This window comes from Rhipicephalus microplus, chromosome 8 (genome assembly GCF_043290135.1).
Source record: "Rhipicephalus microplus isolate Deutch F79 chromosome 8, USDA_Rmic, whole genome shotgun sequence".
In the NCBI taxonomy this organism is placed as follows: Eukaryota; Metazoa; Arthropoda; class Arachnida; order Ixodida; family Ixodidae; genus Rhipicephalus; species Rhipicephalus microplus.
This window is the reverse complement of record NC_134707.1, coordinates 21,583,222-21,607,212: the sequence shown is the minus strand read 5'-3', so window position 1 is coordinate 21,607,212 and position 23,991 is coordinate 21,583,222. Positions and strand designations below refer to the sequence as shown.

Sequence of the window (23,991 nt, the reverse complement as noted above, 5' to 3'; positions counted from 1 at the left end):
ACAGTGGTAGAAATTATTTCCAGCATTTTGGAGCAGCCATTGGAGCAGGCAAAATCTGCTTTTGAAGCAGCTACCTCCATGTTTGGAGCATGCACAGGCTTTCATAGCATACACAGAAGAAGAAAATTTAGATTAAATTTAGTTTAATGTAGCTTAGTAGCAGAGCATCGGACGCATTATTTAAAGCTCGCAGGTTCGAATCTTGCCGGTGGCAAGTTATCTTTCTATCCACTTTTCTTCCTTCGCATTTGCATTGCGATTACCTCTAATACTGGCCCTTGTGCTTTCCCTGGAATTATTGTCTTAAGTTCTCAATAATAATGTGTCTAACAATGAAAACAAGCCTTAAATTTACACTTTCCTTTACTCAGTTTACATAATCACTTACACAGAAGCAGCAAACCCACAAAATAGGCACAAAAAGATAAGACAAGGAGGATTATGGGCAGAAGCAGTGACATAAAATAGCGAAGGATATTGCACCAACAAGCTGGCTGCAGCATAAAGTTGATAGCAGCCCGCACACACACGCGTGAACACACAAACGTGTTCAAAGCTCATTACAGTAAAACCTCATTAACACGTACATACGTGCCGAGAACCTGCCGGGAACGCGGCTAACTGCGCACTAAACGTAGTATGCATGCTAAGTCCATTAGCGTATGCAGGGTTCCCCCTACAGGGGAACCCTGCGTACAGGGGCAAAGGTTCATCGCAGTGCCCCCCCCCCCCCTCCCACTGTACGTCTATGTAAGGAATATGGGACTGGCATTGCGCCCATTTGCCCCCTCCCCCCTCCAGATTATTTTTTTTTTCAGATTTTTTATTCATACAAATACAAGAATGTTAGATGTGTTTAGTATACAAAAGGAGGTTCCACATGCCTATGACAAAGTATGGATTTGCGTTTCTTTACGTGTGCCATCACCCCTTAAGATGGAATAAATATACTGCCACAAGCCCACAGCAAATATTGTCTAATGTGCCCACTACGAAGCATTTTTTTTTGCCAATGTTCAGAAATTATTGGCATACTCGCACGACCGTCCAATCGCACGTGCTGGCGACACAGAAGAGCCTTCCGAAACCACTGAAACCAAGTCGCTTCTTTTCACTAATCACCTGCACACCATTCTCGATAAATAATCTCAAATCGACTGTATTTTCCTGAATTTCGCAAAAGCAGTTGAAAAAGTCAATCATGCTTTACTAATGAATAAGCTCTCCTCTCTCAACCTAGGCTCTAATGCATTGGCATGGCTCGACTACATCGGGTGTACCACAGGGCTCAGTTTTGGGACCACTTCTGTTTTTGATATATATTAATGACCTACCTAACTACATCTCTTCTTCCATTCATTTCTATGCTGACTGCGTGCTTTACAGGGAAATACGTACCGATGATGATAAGAACATCTAGCAGACAGACCTAAATAACTTTATGAATAGGTGCACTAAATGGCTTATGGAATTAAATCCCAACAAATACAAGCTAATGACAATTTCCCGCCAGCTCAATAGCTCCTCAACATACAAACTGGGTCATGTTTCTCTTGAACAAGTATTGTCATACCTGTACTTAGGCATAACCATTTCTTTCAATCTAACATGGAATGCTCATATTAACATTATCACAAACAATGCTAACTAACCGTACATTGGGATACATACGTTGTAATTTTAGCAAAGCCCCACTTTCACTCATGATGCTTATTTATAAAACCCTTGTGCGCTCGAAATTGGAGTACGCTGCTACAATTCGAAACCCTCACCACGAAAACCTGTGCAGGTATCTTGAGCTAATTCAAAATAACGCTGCAGGATTTATTCCATCAGACTATCATCGGAAATCAAGCATAACAGCAATAAAACATCATTTGTCACTGCCACCTTTATCACTACGTCGGAAGTACTTTCACCTTTGACTTTTCCATAAGACCCACCATCATCCAGTACTACGTAGTGAGTTCATTATGCCTCCTACATATCATTCCTCTCGCTTTTAACACAAAGATAAAGTTAAAAGAACTTTCTGCTACACTAACACATTTTCTTGCTCCTTGATACCGGTCACATAAAACAATAGGAATCACCTACCAGGCGACATCGTTTTCATCTCTGATCACTCATTTTTTCGTCATTTTTTTTTTATCAGCTCACCTACTTCCCGATAGCCCTCCCTAGTCATTCCATCCATCTATTTCCCCTCCCATGACTTTCTGTCTACACGTGTCAAGATGCTGCCATTTTCCAGCAGGTTCCTTTTTTTTTGAAATTTTTGTGTCACTTCTTTCAATTCTACATTTTTTTGCTAGTATTGTATAACTTTACCACATTCAGTATTTTCTCTGTGATTCTCTTATTTCTATTCCTTTGTTTTACGTTTCACCTCTATTCCACTTCACTGAATAAAGATGTTATTTTGCTTTAGTATTGTTCATTTAGAGCGCATTTTGTTTTGTTGTTTTGTATTTTTCATTTTATAACCCGTTCCCCTATGCAATGCTTCACCGATTGAGGGTAACAAAAATAAATAAAAATAAACAAATAAATACTGTGGGGTCCGGGATACGCAGCCAATGCAACGACTGACACAAGAACGGAATGGACATAATCAGCTGTCCACGATAAATGTGTGACACGATCTGCTACTTAGCAAAAACTGACAGAGTTTTTTTGGGAGGCGGTACGGTCGCAGGGAGCTGATCGTCTACTGGCTAGTTGCCTGCAGCACTTCGCCTACTTGGCGTACACACCGTGCTGAGCGGCTTGCACTCACAGCGCTTCAGACAGTGTAGAGATGCAGCAAGAAGCCTGTTGCGTTAACGCGACGATGCGAGCTTTCCGCAAGCGATGCTCTAGCGGAACTGGCAGCGGACAGAGGCGTGTTTGGGCTGTCGCCTCATCAGATCATGTGCTACGCTTCCTGTCTTGGTGCACACGATCCAAAACACTGAACTCCACAACAACGGGCTCCTTTCGTTTCAGTAAAGCAATGTACGCTGAACACGGTCCCGCACAATGATTGAGGAGGCAGCGATCGGCGCCTCAGCGCTCTCTGATAGTCGCCGGCTATTAAAAGCGTGCAGTATGCTTAAGGCGGCGCTACGCCACACACGTATGCTTTTTGTCGGTGATAATTCATACTGACGTGCGTTTTGGTAGCTGCCACACCACCTTCATTCTTTGTCAATGCTTATCATAAAAGGCACAGATGAAATCCCGCGGAAGTGTCACAATTATTATTCGGCCGGTTTCATGCTTTGGCAGCAGACCCGCAGGGCGCGGGTTCGAATCCCGGCTGCGGCGGCTGCATTTCCGATGGAGGCGGAAATGTTGTAGGCCCGTGTTCTCAGATTTGGGTGCACGTTAAAGAACCCCAGGTGGTCTAAATTTCCGGAGCCCTCCACTACGGCGTCTCTCATAATCATAGAGTGGTTTTGGGATGTTAAACCCCACATATCAATCAATCAATGCTTTGGCAGCAGTGCAACTATACGCAAATGCTGCACGGAACGTGTACAAGACGGCGACCATCACGTAACAACTGCTCATGAAACATGCTGTCAACTTCACTTGCGGTTCCAAAACCATGCTGTGGACAGCAATCATGCAAATTAAGACAGAAAAGACCCTTTTGGAGCAAAATGGCACAGTAACTTCTAATTGGCGCAGGTTTCCCACCACTGCAAACTTGAGAGTCACCTACCTGTGCTGTGTATACATTCGCAATCGCGTTATGCTCCAATAAACACGAAAAAAAAACAAATATCAAATATTACAGAACCAGTGCACGGTTATTTGAGAGATAGTGCGATCTATTCTAACTTAGGCAGCTCGACTGCTGAGAGACAAACTCTTCTTATGCACTTCGAAGCATCGACGTTAAATACCCATTCTTTCACGCTGGTTCACACGTGCTGTTTTAACATCTGTGCAATAAAAGGGGTCTGAAATATCAGTCGGCGATTTAAACACTACACTCCATTTCGAATAAGTGCAACTCTGCAGAGGCTAGTGAAACTTATTGCAGTGTATACTATCCCAAAAGAAATACTTCACTGCTTTTGCCGCCAAGAATGTAACTTTTTTTTTCCCTTCTTACAGGCCCCGAGTTTCGTGCACTAGAAAAAAACGAACTCCATTACACAGCTGTCAATATGTCATTCCAGGTTTTGCTGTGTTCGGTTTCTGGCATTTTATCCGCCGCCAGTCGCAGCGCCTCTTGTGCAGGCTCGTGCTTATCTTGCATGAGTAATTACATCCACGGAGGCCAACCACGAGACGCGTGGAGTCATACAATTCGTTGACCAAACTTGCCGCATATGCATTGCACGTGGCGCGTGAAACGGGAGTGCAATGCGATGAATCTACAGCCGCATCACCGAAGCTGCAAATGGCATTCAAAGGATACGTTCCTAACATCACGTTTCCTGCAACTACAAAGTTGCGGACTCGTCTAAACGCAACATGGCCGTCTTACCATGCCCTTGGGTCCCAATGTGCTTTTCATGAGGTCGCCGATGGCAATCGCACCCACGAACGACGACAGCCGTGCGGTCTCCGCCTTCTCCTCCTCCGCGTCCCCTTTGAGGATTCGCACGGCGCTCAAGCTGCCCATCTGTGACATTGATATTCTACCAAAGCAAAAAAGAAAGAAACCAAATTAAAGAAAGAAATCATGTCGACTTGTACCCAACTTTTACATTGAGCAGGCAAGCCTGCAGAGGGCACTCAACGATGCTTTCTATCATTTTTTTTTTTACTCCTTTTCAACTAAGGCCAGCACCCAAGAGACAGAAGCCCGAGTTTCTTGCAACAGAATAGAAACTTGAACAAGTTGGTAAGGATTCACACTTCACAGTGTTTAGACAATGGATAAAACAAGTAGAGGGGGACAGTAGCCTGCCGTGTCCACTTCATTAGTCTATCGCACAAACATAGTGAAGCGCACACATTCACAAGCTTCAGTTTAGAGTCAATCACAGGAGTCAAAACACGCCCCGCCGCGGTGGTCTAGTGGCTAAGGTACTCGGCTGCTGACCCGCAGGGCGCGGGTTTGAATCCCGGCTGCGGCGGCTGCATTTCCGATGGAGGCGGAAATGTTGTAGGCCCGTGTGCTCAGATTTGGGTGCACGTTAAAGTACCCCAGGTGGTCTAAATTTCCGGAGCCCTCCACTACGGCGTCTCTCATAATCATGTAGTGGTTTTGGGACGTTAAACCTCACATATCAATCAGGAGTCAAAACACCTCAGAAGGGTATGATCACAGAAGTTTTACTTCGGGTGTTTCTCAGTTATTCGTCGTTGTGTAACTTTCTATGGAATGACTGCCCAATATATCAAATTAGCAGTTTCAGACTCAAGTCCCGTGTTATTTGCTTACCTTTTCACTGCTACATGACACATTACACTTTGGTAACGAGCACCAGCTACTCGTACTAGAGGCATAAAACTTCCCTTGTACGCTAATAAATATGTTCAGGTCTGCGACAGCCTTCACAATAATCTCAAGCATACTCTGCATCGAGGGAGTACAGGCCTCAACTTAGTGCTGAATCAAACTAAACACTGCACACTCATGTCTATACATACTTGTCACACTGTTGAGAGCCAGCAAATGTGCGCAGTAAGGAATGTCAAGGATGAATACATCGCACTTCCTGCAACTTGCAGAGTGCTCCAGCGACCCCGATTGATCAGTACTGCTGAAGTCTTCCCTTCCCCCCACCCAAAAGCAACACTTGCATTACCGCAGAATAGTGTAGTGACATGTTGCATAATAACATTATTCAAATAATATTTCCAACTCTGGACTCGAGTTTTCCAATAACAGATCATTTAATGCGGCGCTTTGAACGGAATCGAACCCGCGGCCAAATGCAGCATCTACAATCAGCAGGAAATTTTAGCAGTATGGTGAAGATGCCAAAAGAAAGGTTATAAGGACTCATCGAAAAAAGCAGAGGCCAAGTTAGTAATAACAGCTTAGCGCAATAAAACAGTTTCCTACATGAAGTGCCACGCCTAGCCGCTACGCTGCGCTCCCAGCGAGCTTTTCTCCCTTTCCCAAAAGGGTGTTAGTTAGGACGCTCACGTTACGAGATCTAGAGGCACAATCTGAAACTGTTTTCGTTACTTTTGCTTCACAAAAGCTTGCGATGCGGTTAAAACAACGCAAAAGTCAAACACGAATGCCCGATAAACTTCCCAACACTGACAGAAGGGCCGTGAAAACCATGCCCATAAAAGGAATCGCTGCGACTACCTTCGGCAACAGGTCGACCGCCCACGACAATGCCATCAGTCCGCGAAGTTTGCGTCAAGATTTGACGCCTAGCACCGATGACACTTACTGGCATGGAAATTATGAAAGCGCGAACGCAACATTAGCAACAGTTTAGCGTTGGCGAAAGTTCGAACTGACACTAGTATGAATCAAGTTGGCACATCGGCTTGCAAGTGCAATCGCAAGCACACAGCTCGATTCCCGTTTCAGTTAGAATGCGCTGGAATCGAAACGTCTAAACGTAAACTATTCGTCGCGGTCCCGTGAATCAGCGCTAAGTGTTACTTGGAACACTGGGCGTTTACGTCGATTCAGACCTCAGAGGATCACACGTGTTGGCTCCCGGACAAAAGCTACCGTCGCCATCCATGCCGACACCGTGACAAGTTTTGAGACGAAGTGTTCGAAACGACGCGCAGTTTGCGCCAATTTCGCGGGGTCGCTACTTCGTTTTCTTCGCTTATGGAAAAGAAGAAGAGAACTTACCGGCGATTAGGGATACAGAGCACGTTAATTCAACGAGGGAAGCACACCACAAAGCGCACGCTCATTTACCCAATACAGTAGCCTCAGTTTCGTATATATTTACGATAACACCACTTTAAGGCATCAAATTTATTATCATAAATTTAGAGTTTCAACTTTACTTACTTTGATTTCTGTGAGAAGCAATTGACTCAAGTAATATTTTGATTTTATTACGAAAATGTGGTTGCTTGTTCATTTTACTGCCTTTCACAGATCTTGCCGATATAAACAAACATGGCGTCTGCTTCAGCGGATGCGAGGACAGCGGAACGGAGAAAACAGGTGATTTACCGTTTTTGTGTACCTGATAGCAGCTTTTAGCCCACCGATATGGGTCCCTACTTCGCGACTACAGTTCAGATCGCGTCTCGACCACATTTCGAGCGTCTAACAGCGTCCCAGCAGTTTGGGTTTCAGCCGACGTAAGGTAGCCAGCTATGTGATGTCATCGGCCTCGCGATCACATGTCTTGCGCGAAGAAAAAAGGAAAGGTTTATTTGTTTCCCTTCGCCAAGGTGTTTGTTTTTGCGGGTCGTGAAAAAAATTCTCAGCTCGGCGCGTGAAACTTCGGTCATTTTTTTTTTTACACGACCTCGTCGCATTTGCTTGGCGTTGTGCGTCACCGCTTCCGCTGCTGGCTCGTACCGCTTCAAATTTGTCGCATACACCTACGCTATTATAGAAACGTACGCGTCACTCCGCGACTGTCAGTGGTGGCTGCGTCGCAACTCTTTTTACGGACATGTTCTTCATCCCCTTCGTCGTTCCATTTCCGATCGGCGGCTGCACGTCGGTTCGGCGGTTGTGGCCCTACGGCGAGCGGACCCGGATTACTCGATACGATGTGTATCACTTCCCACAAAACGCGGTACGTTCCACCACGGCACGGGAATGCCGATCGTGAGTGTGCTGCGTGTTAATACGTGTGGCAGGCGCAAGGTTCCGTTTGGCGTTGCGCGCCGAGAAACAGAGACAGTCGGTCTTGTCAGCTGTTTCGTTTCCGGCCCTAAAAGACGTCGAGACAAGTTATTACGGTAGCCGTCTGGATGATCATTGTTGCGAACGTTTTTTGTTCTTTTTGTCTTGTTTTGGACGACACCCCGCAGTTTCCACGATATTTGCGTAACTCGCGTCTGGTCTTCTCGACGCCTTCTCTGAGCGTTTGTTCTAGAAAGCTCTTTCTTTTTATTTTGTTTTCTACTGTATCGCCGCGCTGTTGTCAACGCGGGATGAGAGAGTGCGTGCTTCGAAGGACACGAATTCCAGTCGCGCTGCGGTGGCGCGCAAATTCTTCGCGGCTATCGCGCAAGACAATCAGGGCGTCGCTGCATTGGCAATGACAAATCGCCCCGACGAAGGCCTCACTGCCCGCTCGAACTGTCGCCGGGCCAATTAGTACGCGGTGGATCGAGTTGCTACTCGCGTCGCGTTCTTGCGGCTTCGACGAGTTATTGGTTTTGCGTAAACCGTTTAACCGCAGTAGCGCTCCCTATATATGCAAGTACGCAGCCTTGTTAATCGTTGCGCTATATCCGGAATTTCGAAGTATCCCGTTATGCGGAGCAAGCCGCGCGGTACGCCCCCCCCTCCCGTGGCGTGCGCAGAAGTCGAAACACGCCCCGTCTGCGCAGACCTGATTTAACTATAAAGTTAATGTCTCGTGATGGGCTGGGCGGTGTGTCATATGATACGAAAAATATGAAATATGACCGACTGAGCTTGCGTTAGTTCGCCGCCACTGCGCATGCGTCGAACGCTATTCTCTGACGCATAAGCCAGCGTTTGCGTCGTATTTAAAGTATGCGGGATTGGGTCCCCTGTGCGCCGCCTCGTCATTGAAAGCGTTCAAAAGTGGGTGTTGGACGCCTTCGTCTTTGGTTTCTAGTTCTGCTTATTCGCGAGAATATGCGGTATGTGCCCGGCAGCTGCGTGGGAAGTGAGATAACGGCGTCGTAAAGGAAAACGACCGAGCGAAAAAAGAAAAAAAAACTGTCGGTTCGCGTGCTGTCATTCATCTAGGAGCCCTCTTCTGCACCGCCCGCGTGTGTTAACTCGCGCCTCGTCATTGGTCACGTGGCCGGAGAAAATTACACGCGTTGATCACGTGACAGCCACGCGCGTGTCTTTTATTTCAGTTTCGCGGTCCCTTATCGACTTCGGCCACGGGACACCGAAAACCTTGCACTCCGTTCAGATAGCGCATCCCGGAATACGCGGATGTTGGGTGTGCACGTGTTGCCGGTGAAGAGTCTGTTTGCGAAGTCGCGGGTTTGCTATGTATAATGCGAAGTGCGTGCGCGATATGAGACGAGGTCGCCGATTCACGTGCAAAGAGAGCCTTATCGGTGGCAACCCGTGTCCAAGGGGGAGGTGTCAGTTCGCCTACGCTGCTGTAAATGCTTGAGAAAGGGTCTTCTGCCCAAAGCAATGACTTTCCTCTTTTTGTCGAGAGGCGAAATATCGAAAGTGTTTTAATGCTGGACTCTGAAGAACATTGCAATGGCCAGGAGTCGAAGGAATGTTTATATTTTCATTAAAGGAGCACTGACTGGAAAATTTTGCATCCTGGTTTTTCTGTTGTACTAATAGGTAGCTAGCAACCTACTTATCGCTGCTGGAAAGCTCCTTTACTCAAGCACGCAAAGATGAATTATTTGGAGTTGGCTTTATACCGCCAAGTTTCGGTTTCAGAAAGCACCAAGTGAAGACGGACCCAGAATGGTTCTTGTGTAAATATAGTTGGCTAGGTGAGCACAAAGCAAAACTGCATGCACACGGGTACCGCATTGACAGTTTTTTTCCTCCAAGACGTAAATATGCATGGCCTCTCCAAAATTCACTGCCGAGGCAAGAACATCAGCCTTTGTAGTCCCGTGAAAGCCTGCCCCCACTTTCTATTGAAGTGTGGTCACAAGAATCATGGCAACCAATACAATCTCGTGATGCTGGTGATGTTCGGGTTACACAAAAACCAAAGGCACGTTTCATGTTTGCTGCCTCGACACGCACTTTAACATTGATTCTAAATATGGTTCAGGCTATATTGTTCATTGGTATTTTGTAGATGCATGCATATTCGCACTAATCTATCCCACTAGTTATCACGCCTTTGAAATTTTGTGTCGTTACTCCTTTAGTTTGTCGAAAGATTGTTGGATATTTGCATATTTAAGAACATTTTATGTGCTTTATGTCAGTCTGCCCAGATTCGGCTCGTTCATGGAAAATTTAGTTTAAAGTTATGGTATCTAAAGTATTTTCAAACCTCGCCACTTGTCCTGCGTTATTTTCTTGTGTGTGTGTGTGGGGGGGGGGGGAGACACACTGTGGAGACCCTGTGACTTAAAAACATACAGCAAAACTTTCATGTTGATGAAGACGAGTCTGTTTGCAAACTCAGCATTTGCTTACTATAATCTGAGTGCATATGTGACACTTGATAAAGCCATCAATTCAGGTGCAAGGAAGCGTTATCATCAGCAACTCGTGTGAAAAAGGAGAGGGGGGGGAGGATTTCAGTTGGCTTACACAGCTTATAACTGTTTGAACACGGGTGCACTTTGCAAGCGATGGCTTTTGTCATTTTGCGGAGAAGCATCATGGAGGTACAGGAAGTGTTTACCCTGGTCTCTAAAGGGCATCACGTCGATTGAAACATGCATTTTTTTTTCAAAAGTTTATTTGCATTTTCAGAAATGTTTTCTCCGTGCGACCATGTTTCACATGTTCGATGTCGCGTGCCGGTGTAATTTTTTTTTTTTGCAAGAGGCATGTGGTGGAGTTTCAACAACATGCAGCGACCTTTTGTCATGACGAAATCTCTTCTGTTTGAAGTTTCCTCTGATTCACGTCTGTTGCACAGGCATTTCAGTGTTATCTGAGATACACTTACAGTACCTGCCATTCTTGTCTGGATAGTGCTTTCCGGCTATGGCTGGACTGTGCGCTATCGTGTTCCTATTATCTGACCGGTTGGGTGTATGCCACTCTAAAGGAACACTAAAGGGAAACAGTGATTCGATTTTGATTAATACATTGTACTCTTAATGTGGTTGCTTTCACCATCATAGGTTTATTGATACAAAAGAAAATGAATATCTGAATCACATTTTCAACCTTCGTGCCAAATTCATAGCTGAGGGATGTTCATGTGAGGTTATTTAGACAAATGCGGAATTATAGAGGCCTTAAAAAAGTTAAAATGCTCAATAATATAGTGTCTGCTTTCTCTCTCATGATGAAAAAAATAACTGTTAGGAATTCAGATCGAGTCAGTTTCAAGTTATTTTATATTTAAAATCACATCCTGACAATTGATATTCATGATGACATTGTTGCATAGCTGAGGCAGGTGTTGTAAGCAGTATTTTAATGAAGAGTTATATTAACTATTGTTCTGACGTTTTTCTACATCTATAAAAACGTGCTGACATTACAAATGATAAATATGCCGCTTTTATGGCGTACAGATGATTATTTCTTACACAACCCCTACATCGAAAAATTAGCCAGGTTCTAAGCATTAGGCCTTGTCAAGTGCGCTTATATTAATGACCTGTGCTGCAGAAGAATTCAGCCCTGTTCTACAACTGTGGAATCGGTTGTCACCTAACACATTGAGGAAAGCGGGATGAAAATTAATGAAAAGTGATTTTTGAGTAACTAGCCTGCCATCAAGATACCATTATGGACTGTTTCAGTCAACCAAAAACATTTTAAAATCTGTTTTTATTCACTGATTTCAACTTGCTTGCTTGTCGCAGATTGTGAATAATGATGAGCCTAGAAAAGAGAAAAGACCATTGTTTCGGATGCTGCTTGGCTGCGCTCCAAGTCTACGTCAGTGGCAATGGGCGACGCAGTTGAAACGCACGAATTGAAAAATATGCGTGCACAGCTAGACAATGAAAAGCATCGTCAGTTGTGGGAGCATATTCAAAGTACATCGGGTTGAGCCCCGACACGCTAGATAGACTTTCCGATGTTTATTTCACTGTGGAAATTTACATAGCCAGTTGACTTAATGGAACCATTGCGGGATACGGTATGTGACATTTGCTAGGATATCGCTCTAATTTTGATGGTGGAAAGAACTTCACTCACTGCAAAGAGGAGTATGCTAACCATTTCACTTAACACAAGGTTAGTTTATGAATGTATTTGTGCAAGCGGACACTGCGCTGAATCAAGCTTTCTTTTAGACTAATTTGACCAAGCAAATGTTAGTTTGTACAGTTTATAGTAACTGAAACATGGGATATAGAGTGTGTGGCCGTAAGAGCTTCCTGCATTTCCATTGTGTCCTTGTGGTATTGATGCAATGCATTGTGGTGTACAGTGATTGCAAGAGCCTGTTTGACACAACATAATTCTGGTGATGCAACAAGGATCACGTTGCAAGCTTTCTCATCGCTGAGCAATGTGCTTACTTGTAGCACTGCGTCTCCCTCGCATGGAATATGGAATGAATGAGGAAAATTGGATTTGAGGGGCTGTTTCTCATTGGACATAACTGAACAAAGTCAGCGCATGAGGCCAAGGAAAGCATAGGGTGTGTAACTTGGAAGTGTCAGAATGATGTTTAAGATTAAATGAAATAAGAAAGAGGGAAAGTACACTAAAGATTTTGCTAGCTGGACAAAATGAAGATTATTTTATCAAATGTTTTTTTTTTTCAAGTTTCATGTAACGTCAGGAAATGCAACTATGACAAATACAGTCACCATGGGTTCTGTGTGGGGCAGTTTTTGTTAATTAGCACTTACATCATTTGTTTTTCCATTACAAAATCTCCTCACGACTGCACTCGTCAATATGAGCGAAATAGTTAAAATGAACAAAAGTCTGCTCACTGTCAGTTGCAGACAGAACCCACAACCTTTGCATTATAGCCTGAGAGCATGCGGAATCAACCCTGTGAGTGATTAGTGTACATTTCTTGCATACTAAACTTGAACTTGCTCCTAGCTGGTACGGTGACTTCAGGGTGCCGTCACCACCAGCAGTTGAATGCAATAGCATTAAAAAGCTCGTTTCGCGAAAATTCCGGCGTCGGTGTCAATGGTTGTCAGGGTAAAATCATCATCTTATGCGTGACTGAAAAATTCGGAATGATGCAAATAAAATAAAATAATAAAATATCTTGGAGCAGAGTAGGGACCAAACCAGCGTAGTTTGGGTCCAAGCAGGGATCACACCCGGGTTGTTTGCGTGGCAAGTGGATGTTCTACTATATGGCCACTCCTCTGCTTGTGAAAACAGTGAAAAGAACTTCCTCTGCTTGGAAATGCAGTGAAAGTAGCTTTCATGCTTCACAAACACATGCATTCTGTATACGTGCTTCACAATGCAACATGAAATACTGCAGTAATAATGCGTGGTACAAGCGTTCATTGCCAATGGGCGTCAGAATATGTCATTATCATAATGGCTCCGTCGTTCAAATCAGGTACCCCACTACAAAAGGCCGACACGCTACTGCGCCTATTACCTTAAGGCCACGTAGTGGGTGCATTGCATAGAACATTCGAAAAGTTTTCATGCACTAAGTGTTTGAAGTACGCACTAGGAACAGGATGTCGCTATCGCGTTCAACTCCTAAAGGCGAAGCTTTAGGGTCCCCTCATTTTTCGTTTTCCTGTTTTCTTTCTTACCAAGTGCCTTTCTTGTGAAAATGGTTGTGCTTCTGCCATTGTAGAAATATAGTCTACTAACGCAGTTGAACCCCTTTAAAGACAAGAGGTGCTTATGTAATGTATGACAGACACGGTGTGCCATCATTGAAATAAGAGCTTGCCAGAAATAGGTGATGTGATGCCATGCTTGTGAAAGACAACTTATTAGATATGACCTCTAAAGGCATATTAACTTGATCTTGTCGGTACATAATCAATGTAGAAAACGTTGCAATTCAATGTAGACAAGAGAGCACTGGTCCTGTTTGATCTTTCTTGTCTACGTCGTATTGTGCAGTTTTCTGCCGTCATGGTACATGGTGTTTTCAGCTGGCTTGTAAAATGAATGCTGTTTAAGCTCCCGTACTCTTTAGAGAAGGTGGGACAAAAAAATTAAATAGTGCAGGTATCTTTGCATAGATGAAATAATTTAATGCTTGCTCAGTAAACATTACAAAATTTATAGTCGATGTTTTTTGGTAGAGTTACTATCCTAAAGGCTGATTAAACAATCTTTGTCAATCACCCAGCTCAACAAATTGGAAGTTATTTTTGCATGGATGAAATACTGCAATGTTTCAGAACAAGTGCTATAACTTTTGTTTTGAAGATTCTTTGCGGGAGCTACTAATGTAAAAAGCTCGTTAAGCAAGCTGTGTTAATTGCACAGCTTGGAGGATTGGAGTAAATATTCTGACATGCTGCGTACGGCTCAGAACTATATTGGGCTTATTTGACATCTGTAGTGCATATGCTTGTTTCTTTTAACACTAGGTGCAAGTTAGCTGAAACACCCTGTATAAGAGGCAAGGACTGCTGTGTGGCCGCATGTCTGTTACAAGGGAGTTCAATTGCACTAAAATATTGTTGTCTTTTGTACTCCTTTATAGTTTAATTTTTGAATTTCGTGTTGTAGCTCCTGGTTGGCGAGCTTCCCGGTGATTTCCTACGCGTGGACACGACGCCCACCACTGGCTCGCAAAGCCAGATCTCGGTAGACGAGCAGACGGCCATAGCACTGCAGCAGCAGCTCTCTGGAGCGGCGTTCACCACTGCCCAGGCGGTCGGACGACTCAGCATCTCCGTCATACAGGTGAGGCCACACTTGAGAGAGTAGTAGCAGGCCTTCAGGGGTAGTTGCAGTGAGTAGGCTGCGTTTCTTGTGAAGGCTCTGCGGAAACTGTAGATGACATGATGAGAAATTTCTGAAAATCGGGGTGTCACTGGAGCCAACATTTTGACATGCAGTCTTGTTTTTTTCAAGGCTGGCCCCGCTGCGGTGATTTAGTGGCTAAAGGTACTCGGCTGCTGATCCGCAGGTCGTGGGATCGAATCCTGGCTGCGGTGGCTGCATTTTCGATGCAAACGAAAATGCTGTAGGCCCTGTGCTCCGATGTGGGTGCGAATTGGGAGTTATGTTTCCATAGATTGAATATTGCAATGTTTCAAAGCAAGTGCTACAACTTTTGTATTGAAGATTTTTTGCGAGAGCTGCAAATGTAAAAAAGCCTAATGTAAGAGCTACTAATGTAAACAGTATTGCAATACTTGTGTACAGAATTTCGAGTTCTCATGTGCTTCGTGTTGTTGATGGATTTGTCCTTGCGCTGTAACTTGCTAGCTTCCTGGTTAGCTCAACCCGCGACCGCCCCGAAAAGGCGGTCCCGGGTTCAAACCCCAGACCAGGACAAATTTTTCAGCATCTAAGAGGCTTTTCTTCAGCAGAGTGACTTGTTGGGTGAGTTGATTCATTCTTAACGAGCTTATGATGCGAACAAAGTCACTATTTTGTGGAAAGTGCTACGTCGGGCAGACGGGCCTGTATGTAAACAATAGATTGTTAGACTATAAGGCGTCTTTGAGGGGGACACCTTGTTCAAATCTTTCGTTGCACTGCAGGGAATGCGGCTGGGAATCCTTGTTGTCTGAGATTAGGGTGCTCGGAAGAATGAAAGGCAAGGTTGCACAAGAAATAGAGGAGGCATATTTTATTATTAGAATAGGTGACACATGCGTGGCGAGGCCCTCAATCATGGAGATGGATTACCTGAGTTCGTGCCACTAAAATATATTTTTTTTTCTGCTAATATGATTGGACTTTGTTGACCTGTGTGTATATATGTGTGTGCTTTTACGAATAAATTTATTTGATAGTTTGCGCTTGTCCTTTTTTCGTGTTTTTTTTACACCATAAGCTCGTTAAGGCTTTTCTTTCTGAGAAATCGTACGGATTTTTTTTCGGCTTCGTGATACAAACTGGTAGTTGTCTTCTTTTCCTTTCTTGACCATTTCGACAACTTAAACTTACAGGTTTTTCGGTGAAAGTTTTTTACATTACTCATGCTGGTGCTGATGCCGACAGTCACTTAACGTGTTTGAGCTCTTGCATTGTTCGTGCAGGCAAAGTTGGTGAAGAACTATGGCGTCACACGGATGGACCCCTACGTGCGGATCCGCATTGGACACAATGTGTACGAGACACATACGGACTACAACGGTGCCAAGACCCCTCACTGGAACAAGTTGTTTCACTGGTAAGGCCTGTTCAAACAACAGCTTGTGGAAAGAGGGTGGGGTGGTGGGCTCTAAACAGCCATTCGAAAAGTGTAGGTTTACTCACTAAAATATGTTCATGTGAATGTAAGGATCTTGTGATTTAATGCCTTCCTATTGTTCACCTCAATTCGCTGTGAAAATCTTGGTTTATTTATTGGGTAAAGGACTGTGCTTTCTTCAGGGCAGGCATTGAAGCAGGACTGGTACACTATGAGGTATAGATATTCTATCTGACAAGGATTATATAATTGTTTAGTGTATTCATAATTAGATATTAATAATGGAGGCACCGTAATGTGGTTCACTGCAATGCTATGCTACACAGTAGAGCTCCTTTATAAGAAACATCGATATAAGAAATAAATTGGTGTACGAGATACCACTGTGCCGACAGTGAAATATCTGTTGATAAAAAATGCATGTGAGGTATCCTGCTTATAAGACATCTCCTATAAAAGACAATGCTGCTCAAAGCATCATCATCATCATCATCATCAGCCTGACTACGTCCACTGCAGGACAAAGGCCTCTCCCATGTTCCGCCAGTTAACCTGGTCCTGTGCTTGCTGCTGCCGATTTATACCCGCAAACTTCAAAGCATGCCTCTTAAAAAAGGGTTAAATTACAGTATGCTTTGTGGCATTACATGACTGCGTTGAAGTTGAGAATACTAAAGCCACTCTGTCATTGTGCTGTTTACATAGGACCTCAGCTGCACAAGCCATCTTTGTTTTGAGTAGTGCGTCTCGCTGATTTTCCCGTATTGCATGTGAATTTCTTTGGTTATTTTCACTGGCCTTCCTGACAGAATCTTCTTAAACTGTGCCGATTTGTTGGTGGATTGCAGCACATTGCAATCATGATACCGTCAGCAAAACCACACACACACAGGGATGAAATGTATTTCTGTTTGATATAATGAAATTGGTGGACATTAATTTTATGTTCAACATAGCACAATTATACCTTTGCAAGCACTTTTTAAAAAGATGTCGCAACTTTTCGATATAAACATTAATTTCTTATACCAAGATTTAGTATCATGCAGGCTGGACTGTAAAATGGAAGCAGTAGTGTGGCAAGAATAAAAACTGTCAAGTAATTAACCCTTTGTATCCCAGCGTCCACATATGTGGACAAAACATATCAGTGAATTTTTGCTGTTGTAGCGAACACCTCACCGCAAAATCGAGTTCAAATGTTCGCGCCAATCATGCGTTTCATAAAAACACCGCCAGATGGCGGTAGCTGTCAAGGAACAGCAGCAAATGCACACAGGAACATGGCGTCCTCCTCTAGCCACGCCGCAAGGTGGGTACCTCTACTTTTTTGGTATATTACCTCTAAATTCCTAAGAATTTGTGAAATATTTGGTAATAAACAGAAAACGGAAGCGTGTATCTTGTTTATGTCCAAGTTTTGTTGCAATACAAGCGGTAGATCTTTTGTAAAGCGAGTTGCCGTGGCGGCGTCCACGTGTGTGGACGCCAGGCCCAGGGAGTTTCGCGAAATGTTGATAGAACGCCGCACGGTACTGGAGTGCGCCTCGCTACATCGCGACTCTAACAAACTTTTATCTGTAATGGGGTGAACTACGGTATTTATAAGCTCGACTTAGACTTTATCTACTTTATTTCAGACGAGGGCTAAGCGATGAAGACATACAAGCTATCCTTTTCGAGTGGCCCAGTGGAAGCGAGTGTTCTGATTTGGACAGCTCCGATGATGAACGCGTTGAAGCAGAGCCATCAAGCAAAGGCCCCATCGACGAGTACATAGAGGACTCATCGGACGATGAAGACTTAGAAGTACAGCAATCATCCACAGTAAAAAACAAGGTGAAGAAGATTTGGCATTGGGTGAAAAAAGACGTCCCTATCAACGAAGGCTTTCCCGAGAGTGAACTTGTGCCGCTGGTCACTCCGGAAGAGGCTAAAACACCCCTCCATATGTTCTCGAAGCTCGTAGACGATGGTTTAGTTGAGCACCTAACATTTGAGACCAATCGGTTCCGGGTTCAGAACAACAAAACAAAGGTGAAGCCTGTAAGAGTGGATGAAATCCGGAAATTTCTAGGAATAATTCTGTACATGTCAGTTGTGTGCCTACCTTTCAGGCGGATGTATTGGTCGCGACTCCTGCGTCAAACCCACGTTGCAGAATGCATGTCTCGCAACCGGTTTGATGAAATCATTTCTCTTTTCCACGCCGCAAACAATGACGACGAGAAGAAAAAAGGAGAGGATGGGTATGACCGCTTGTACAGAGTGCGCCCCGTTCTCACACGCCTAAACAGAAACTTCTTGGCTGCCGCAGAAATGGAGCCATGTTTGGCGGTGGACGAAATGATGATTCCTTTCAAGGGTAGGCACAGCCTGAAAGTCTACATGCAGAAAAAACCAAGAAAATGGGGCTACAAAGTATGGACGTTAGCTGGTAGGTCAGGTTACGTGTACCGGTTCGAGCTGTATGGTGACAACCTTGTCTCTGAGCCGGCGGACCTTCATCATGCAATTGGCGAAAGTGGGAAGATAGTGGTGCGTCTGACAGAAGGCTGCCAAGAAAAAGAAGTGTTCTGCGACAACTTCTTCGCGTCTGCTGAACTCCTTGCTGAAATGAAACAGCGTGATCTGGGATGCACTTCAACTCTCAGAAGCGGGAGGACTGGTCGCTGTCCCCTTCAAAATGAAAAGGAGCTCAAAACAAATGGGCGTGGCTCATTTGATTTCCGCCACGAAAAAGACAGTGGAATTGTGATCTGTCAGTGGTATGACAACCGAACTGTAACGATTGGATCAAACAAGCACAGTGTGAACCCTGTGGGGTCTTGTCGGAGGTATGACCGAAAGAAGAAATCCTTCGTTGATGTCCAGAGACCCAGCCTTGTGAAAGTCTACAACCAAAGTATGGGTGGTGTAGACAGGGCAGACCAGCTGCTTGCCTTCTACAGGAATGACCTGAAGACGAAAAAATGGTATAAGAGAATCATTTTTCACCTGCTCGATTTAGCCGTCGTAAACAGTTGGCTATTGTATCGTGCCACAAAGGGATCAGTGATGCAACTGGCTCACTTCAAGCTGCAGATTGCATTGGGCTTGATGAAAGCTGCGCAGGCAGCGGAGGATGTTGAAGAAGAAAGAGACGTCAGCTCCACCTCACTCTCCAATCGAGCCTCGGACATTCCTGGTGCAGTGCGGTACGACTGTGTAAATCACATACCTGTGAAAATCGCCCAACCGAACGCTCAACGCTGCAAAATGTCACAGTGCAAACGAAAAACCCGTATGCAGTGCAAGAAATGCAAAGTCTACCTGTGCATTGAGGTAGATGGGCCCACAAACTGTTTCGAGCAGTTTCACCTTGTGTAACTGGTGTTCCTACTGTCCACATATGTGGACACTCGTTTTCTTCTAGAAATAAAGCTAGGATTTCCATTTTTGCAGCTTATTTGCTCTTTTGTATATGCTACTAATAAATATATGTAAAAAAAACGTCATTTGCACAACTGTATGGCTCATGGGAAACAAAGGGTTAAGAAGCAGTGGTTTGGCAATTTTAGTTTTGTAGAAGTATAGGAGAAAGCCTGCATGCATATTCTGTTGATCTGAATAATATGAAATGTGTGGTATACAGAGCAGCAAGCTAGCTTCAGGCGACATTTTAAGAATGTAAGCAGAACGCCATTCCAATTCTCATCGGCATTTGCAAAGCTCTCGCATTTTCTTTAGTCGTGAACGGGAATGTCATGCAATCTCTGAAACCAGAATTGTATATCAAAGAACAGATAAGGATAAAGATCGCTTGAAATGATGCTTTGAGTGTACATGCATTTCAGTGAAATGCATGTACACTCGAACCTCATTATAATGAAGTTGCATGTTGCACGAAAATAAGTTTGTTATATCGAAAAATTTCTCATATAGGCATATTCCTAACACTATATCTATTGCAAGAGTATTCTTCATTTAGTTCGTTATAGCCAATATTTCGTTATATCTTGGTATGTTCTATTGAGGTTTGAGTGTACCTGTGTCACCGTTGGATCGCACCAGGCTAGCGAACGGGGAATGTCTTGCGATTCTTGTTAAACCACTTGCTCATTTCAAAGAGCAACTGATGATAGCTTGTCTTCTGGTATGACGGGTGTTTCTGCAAAGTTGAAGAATGTTTTCGTCTTCTGCAGCTTCCTCTCACCGGGCGTCACGGCATTCCTCGTAGAAATCTATGATGAGGTAAGGGTACAGTTTCATGTCGAGTGCTTTCTTCTGCCAGTGCACATTACGCATGTTCACTGTTGCAGTTATTATGAGCTTCATCAAAGGAGTAAACTAAGGTCTTGCATTAATGCAGTCACATATTTTCTTTGTTGTAAAGCTAACAGCCTGTTAATTACTATATAAAATAATTGCAGCTTGTGAGTTGTCATCAGGCAACATGGCCACGCTTGCTTTTGATTTGTCTGATGTAGTCTGTGACGTGCTACATTATAGGCTGCCCGATGGGTTTCAAGCTTGAGGCCATAATTTCTTTTGACCCAAATTTTAAAGAAATTATCAGATTTTTCATCTGTTCCTTTCTTGGCAAAAAATGCCTGATATCATAGCTACCTGTGCTGGCAGCTATCACTGCAAGCAATGAATGATGGCATTTTTGCACTAATAGTGGCTGGGAATGCAATAATGCACTCTCTGGTCGTGCTCTTCTTTGAATTGTACAGTATTTAGTTCAATGCTTCCTTGGCAGTTGATTTGTTAGTGTAGAATGGTACCATCGTCGTTGAAGACATGTGGTTGCTGTAAGATTGCCAATGACGGCACATCGATACTCGTTATTGATATTACCTAAGTGTTGATTGGAACATAGTAAAAGAATGCCTTCAAATGGTCGTTTATGGAGCTGCTGAACAATTTCCAGATTGCCCACTACAGTGTGCCACTTTTATCAGACATTTAGGGTGCCTTGTATATATCTGTATCTGCCACAGTGCACAAACACTTTTGTACCCATGTGATCTACTCGCTTTTATTTTGGCAACCTTAATTAGGATGTCATGGTTGCCACTGCTTTTTTTGTGCTCAGAATCTGAAATGTAATTTTTTTTATCTGTATTACTCATGAAAGCATTTTGCAATAAACGAATGCCAGGAACATTTGCTAATAATGAAACCTTTAAATGCTCATCTTGTTAGAGAAATGAAATGCTTTACTGATGTGGAGCTGTTCTTCTTGTTGGTTGCTGAATTTTTTTTGAATCTAGGAAAATTAGAGTGCTGCTTATATGTGCATGAAATAGTGAGGCAAATTATATTTGCATAATTTCAGTGAGAACAAAGCATCTGTAGAAATAGCTTGTTCATTTATTGTCATTTTAAGGTGCAGGTTTCTGTCATTTGAGTCAGTGTTGAAATTATTCCAATAAACCCTTCATGCCTGAATTATGATCCAAGTGTCTGCGAGGGCTTCAAGTAAATACAGCATAATTCCAAGGCACTCAGTGTTACATTTCAGGAAAGAAATTGAAGATTGTGTTGTTTGGTGTGACTTTCTGTAATTAATAATAATCAGCACGTAATTAAATATCTAATGATTTGGCAATCAGCCACTTTCAGTTATTGCATGGAATGAATCGAATGTGAGGCCCAAACTGCATGCTCAGTTTGTGTTTGGGTTTCATTTATTTCGAGCAAATAAAAAAAGGAATCTTGACATTGTTCCTACAACGCGGCACATTGAACGATCGTCAAACATATGGGTGTCTCCAGCTAACTGATCTTTTACAGCAATATATGAAAAAAAAAAAAAAAGTGGGAAGATTGTGGTAAATTACTGAAAGTCTTCCACCCAGGAAGTGTGCAGGAATGTGCGCTGTGCGTGACGCGCCTCCAAAGTTGATGTGTACACTTTTATACACCGCTGCTGGAAGGGATAGATTTTTTAATCTTGGCATGTGCTGGCGGTTGTGCAGTGTGCATTCACGGTGAATGAGAAGATCGCTTGGGCACACGTGGTCATCCCCGAGGCAGTCTTCTCCGGCCAGACCGTCGACATCTGGCACCCACTTTCAGGTCGCCAGGGTGAATCCAAGGAAGGCAACATTAACCTCGTCCTCTCCTATCAGGTGCGTGTGACGATAAGAGCTCCCATGGGTCGTTTTGTTCTGTAATCTTGTAATAATACTTAGTGAATGAAACAAAGCGTTTTTCACACTGAAATGATTGAAACTGTTATGCATGGTCATGGAGGCATAAGCATTGAAGCCTATTTGTCATCCACCACATGATGTGTAGGACTGCATTGTTGTGCAGTCACATTCGTTGTAAGATCATCACAGGCTCTTTCCCGCAGTGGTGTGCTCTGTGCGATACCCTTATGCAGATTGCCACATATGCTATCACACTAATGTGCATTGTCACAGTTCTCGCATGCAGTCACATGGTTATGTACATGGCCATACCATGTCGTGCACCGCCACACGTGCTTTCACACAGTCAAGCCCTCAGACACAATTGTGTACACAATCACGCTCTGCACAATCACAGTACACAGTCATGCTGTGCATTGTTGCACGCTTTCATACCACCATGCACTGTCAGACTGTCAAGCACAATATTGCAGTGTTCACATACACCGTCATTTGGTTCTGTTGACTGTTTCACCACGTCCATTTTCTCGGGTGCTCTCTCACAGCCATGAAATTTTTCTTAACGGGGGGTGATATGTGTGCTTGTGTATGTGTGCACATGCATGTTGGAGCCGATGTTCAACAGGTGGACTTGGCTTCTTCAAGGCTGGAGAAGCAGTTGCAGCTGTAAAGTAGAGGGACCTTAGTCAGGCAGGGGTAATCTTCCTTTAGTCCCTTCAACCTAGGCAATCTTTGTTTTTGTCTGAATAAACAGCGAATGAATGAATGAAAGAAGATAACTTCGTTAGTTGAAACATCTGCTCCCACACACATCCTCGTTATGGAATTCTAACTGCAAGTTTTCATCATTTGCCCAACTGCTACTTTATCTTTTGTATTCACACAGCCATGTACTATTGCACCATCAAGCGCGTGGTAACAGTTTTACCGTACACTGTCATACAGTTATGGGCTCAGTTACATCACCTATACATACTCATATGTGCTTTATGCAGCCATGCAACTTCGCACAGTCAAGCACATTTGCACAGGTCTTGTTGCAGCATTTTCACTGGTATAGCGCACCACGACAAGGACACACACAAAGGTGATGATGATGATGATGATGTTTGATGTTTTGTGGCGCAAGGGCCATTTCACGGCCAAAGAGCGCCAGTTCATCTTACTAAAAATATAGACAATGATTGTGATAAGCGGCTGTATAAGGGCCGTAAAATTCCACGCCGTAAGGCGGGTAAGAACATACAAGTATTAAAATCATGACCATGCCGTGAAAGGTGTGTGTGGTGTGAGTAGATAACAAAAGTTGGTGATAATAAGAACGATGGTTGATATGTATGGCATTAGCACAAGTGCCTCACTCGTTCATACCCTTGCGTCCAAGGGCCGTGAGGCAAGTGCTTTCTTGTGTAACCACCGCAGCAAAAACCTCTCTGGAGAGGTCATGCTACGGGATGCCCGGGTATATGATATGAAAACTATGAATTTCTTTAAAAAACGCTAACAATGATTTGTGACTAAAAAGTGGTTCCCTACCGAGGAACATTGCAGGGTGTAAAGGTATATGTTGTCGGTAGGGTAATGGAAAGTGTTGTTTTCTTACAGTGTCCAATTGTTTGCACTCAATTAAAATGTGAACTACTGTCAATACTTCACCACATCTGTCACACAATGGTGGATCGCCACCGGACAAAAGGTGTGTGTGTGTCGTGTATGTGTGTCCTATCCTGAGTCTCGTTAGTATTACCTCTGTATGACGCGATTTCGATACGGGCAGCCAATGACCAAGGTGTGGCTTAATA

At 43.8% G+C, this 23,991-nt stretch overlaps 2 protein-coding genes across 4 annotated transcripts in view; one reads left to right on the top strand and one right to left on the bottom strand.

Moving 5' to 3' along the window:
- The window catches only part of CCT2 (chaperonin containing TCP1 subunit 2), a 44,350-nt gene extending 37,446 nt beyond the window's left edge, over positions 1–6,904 (bottom strand). Inside the window, exons 1-2 of the mRNA XM_037416405.2 lie at positions 6,776–6,904; positions 4,484–4,637 (exon numbers count right to left, since the gene is read on the bottom strand). Of these exons, the coding sequence (XP_037272302.2) occupies positions 4,484–4,630 (147 nt within the window). The 5' untranslated portion in view covers positions 4,631–4,637; positions 6,776–6,904. The remainder of the gene's footprint in view (positions 1–4,483; positions 4,638–6,775) is intronic.
- Positions 6,905–7,027: 123 nt separating this feature from the next.
- Positions 7,028–23,991, top strand: part of LOC119164256 (toll-interacting protein) — a 30,072-nt gene continuing 13,108 nt past the window's right edge. The window contains exons 1-5 of one of the 3 annotated variants that reach the window (XM_037416404.2): positions 7,028–7,099; positions 14,408–14,584; positions 15,892–16,025; positions 20,231–20,279; positions 22,013–22,165. In XM_037416404.2, coding sequence (XP_037272301.2) covers positions 7,052–7,099; positions 14,408–14,584; positions 15,892–16,025; positions 20,231–20,279; positions 22,013–22,165 — 561 coding nt within the window. In that variant the 5' untranslated portion in view covers positions 7,028–7,051. Of the gene's footprint in view, positions 7,100–7,242; positions 7,686–11,716; positions 11,862–14,407; positions 14,585–15,891; positions 16,026–20,230; positions 20,280–22,012; positions 22,166–23,991 lie in introns of those variants that run through there. The other 2 variants (XM_037416403.2, XM_075871284.1) reach the window with 2 other exon arrangements.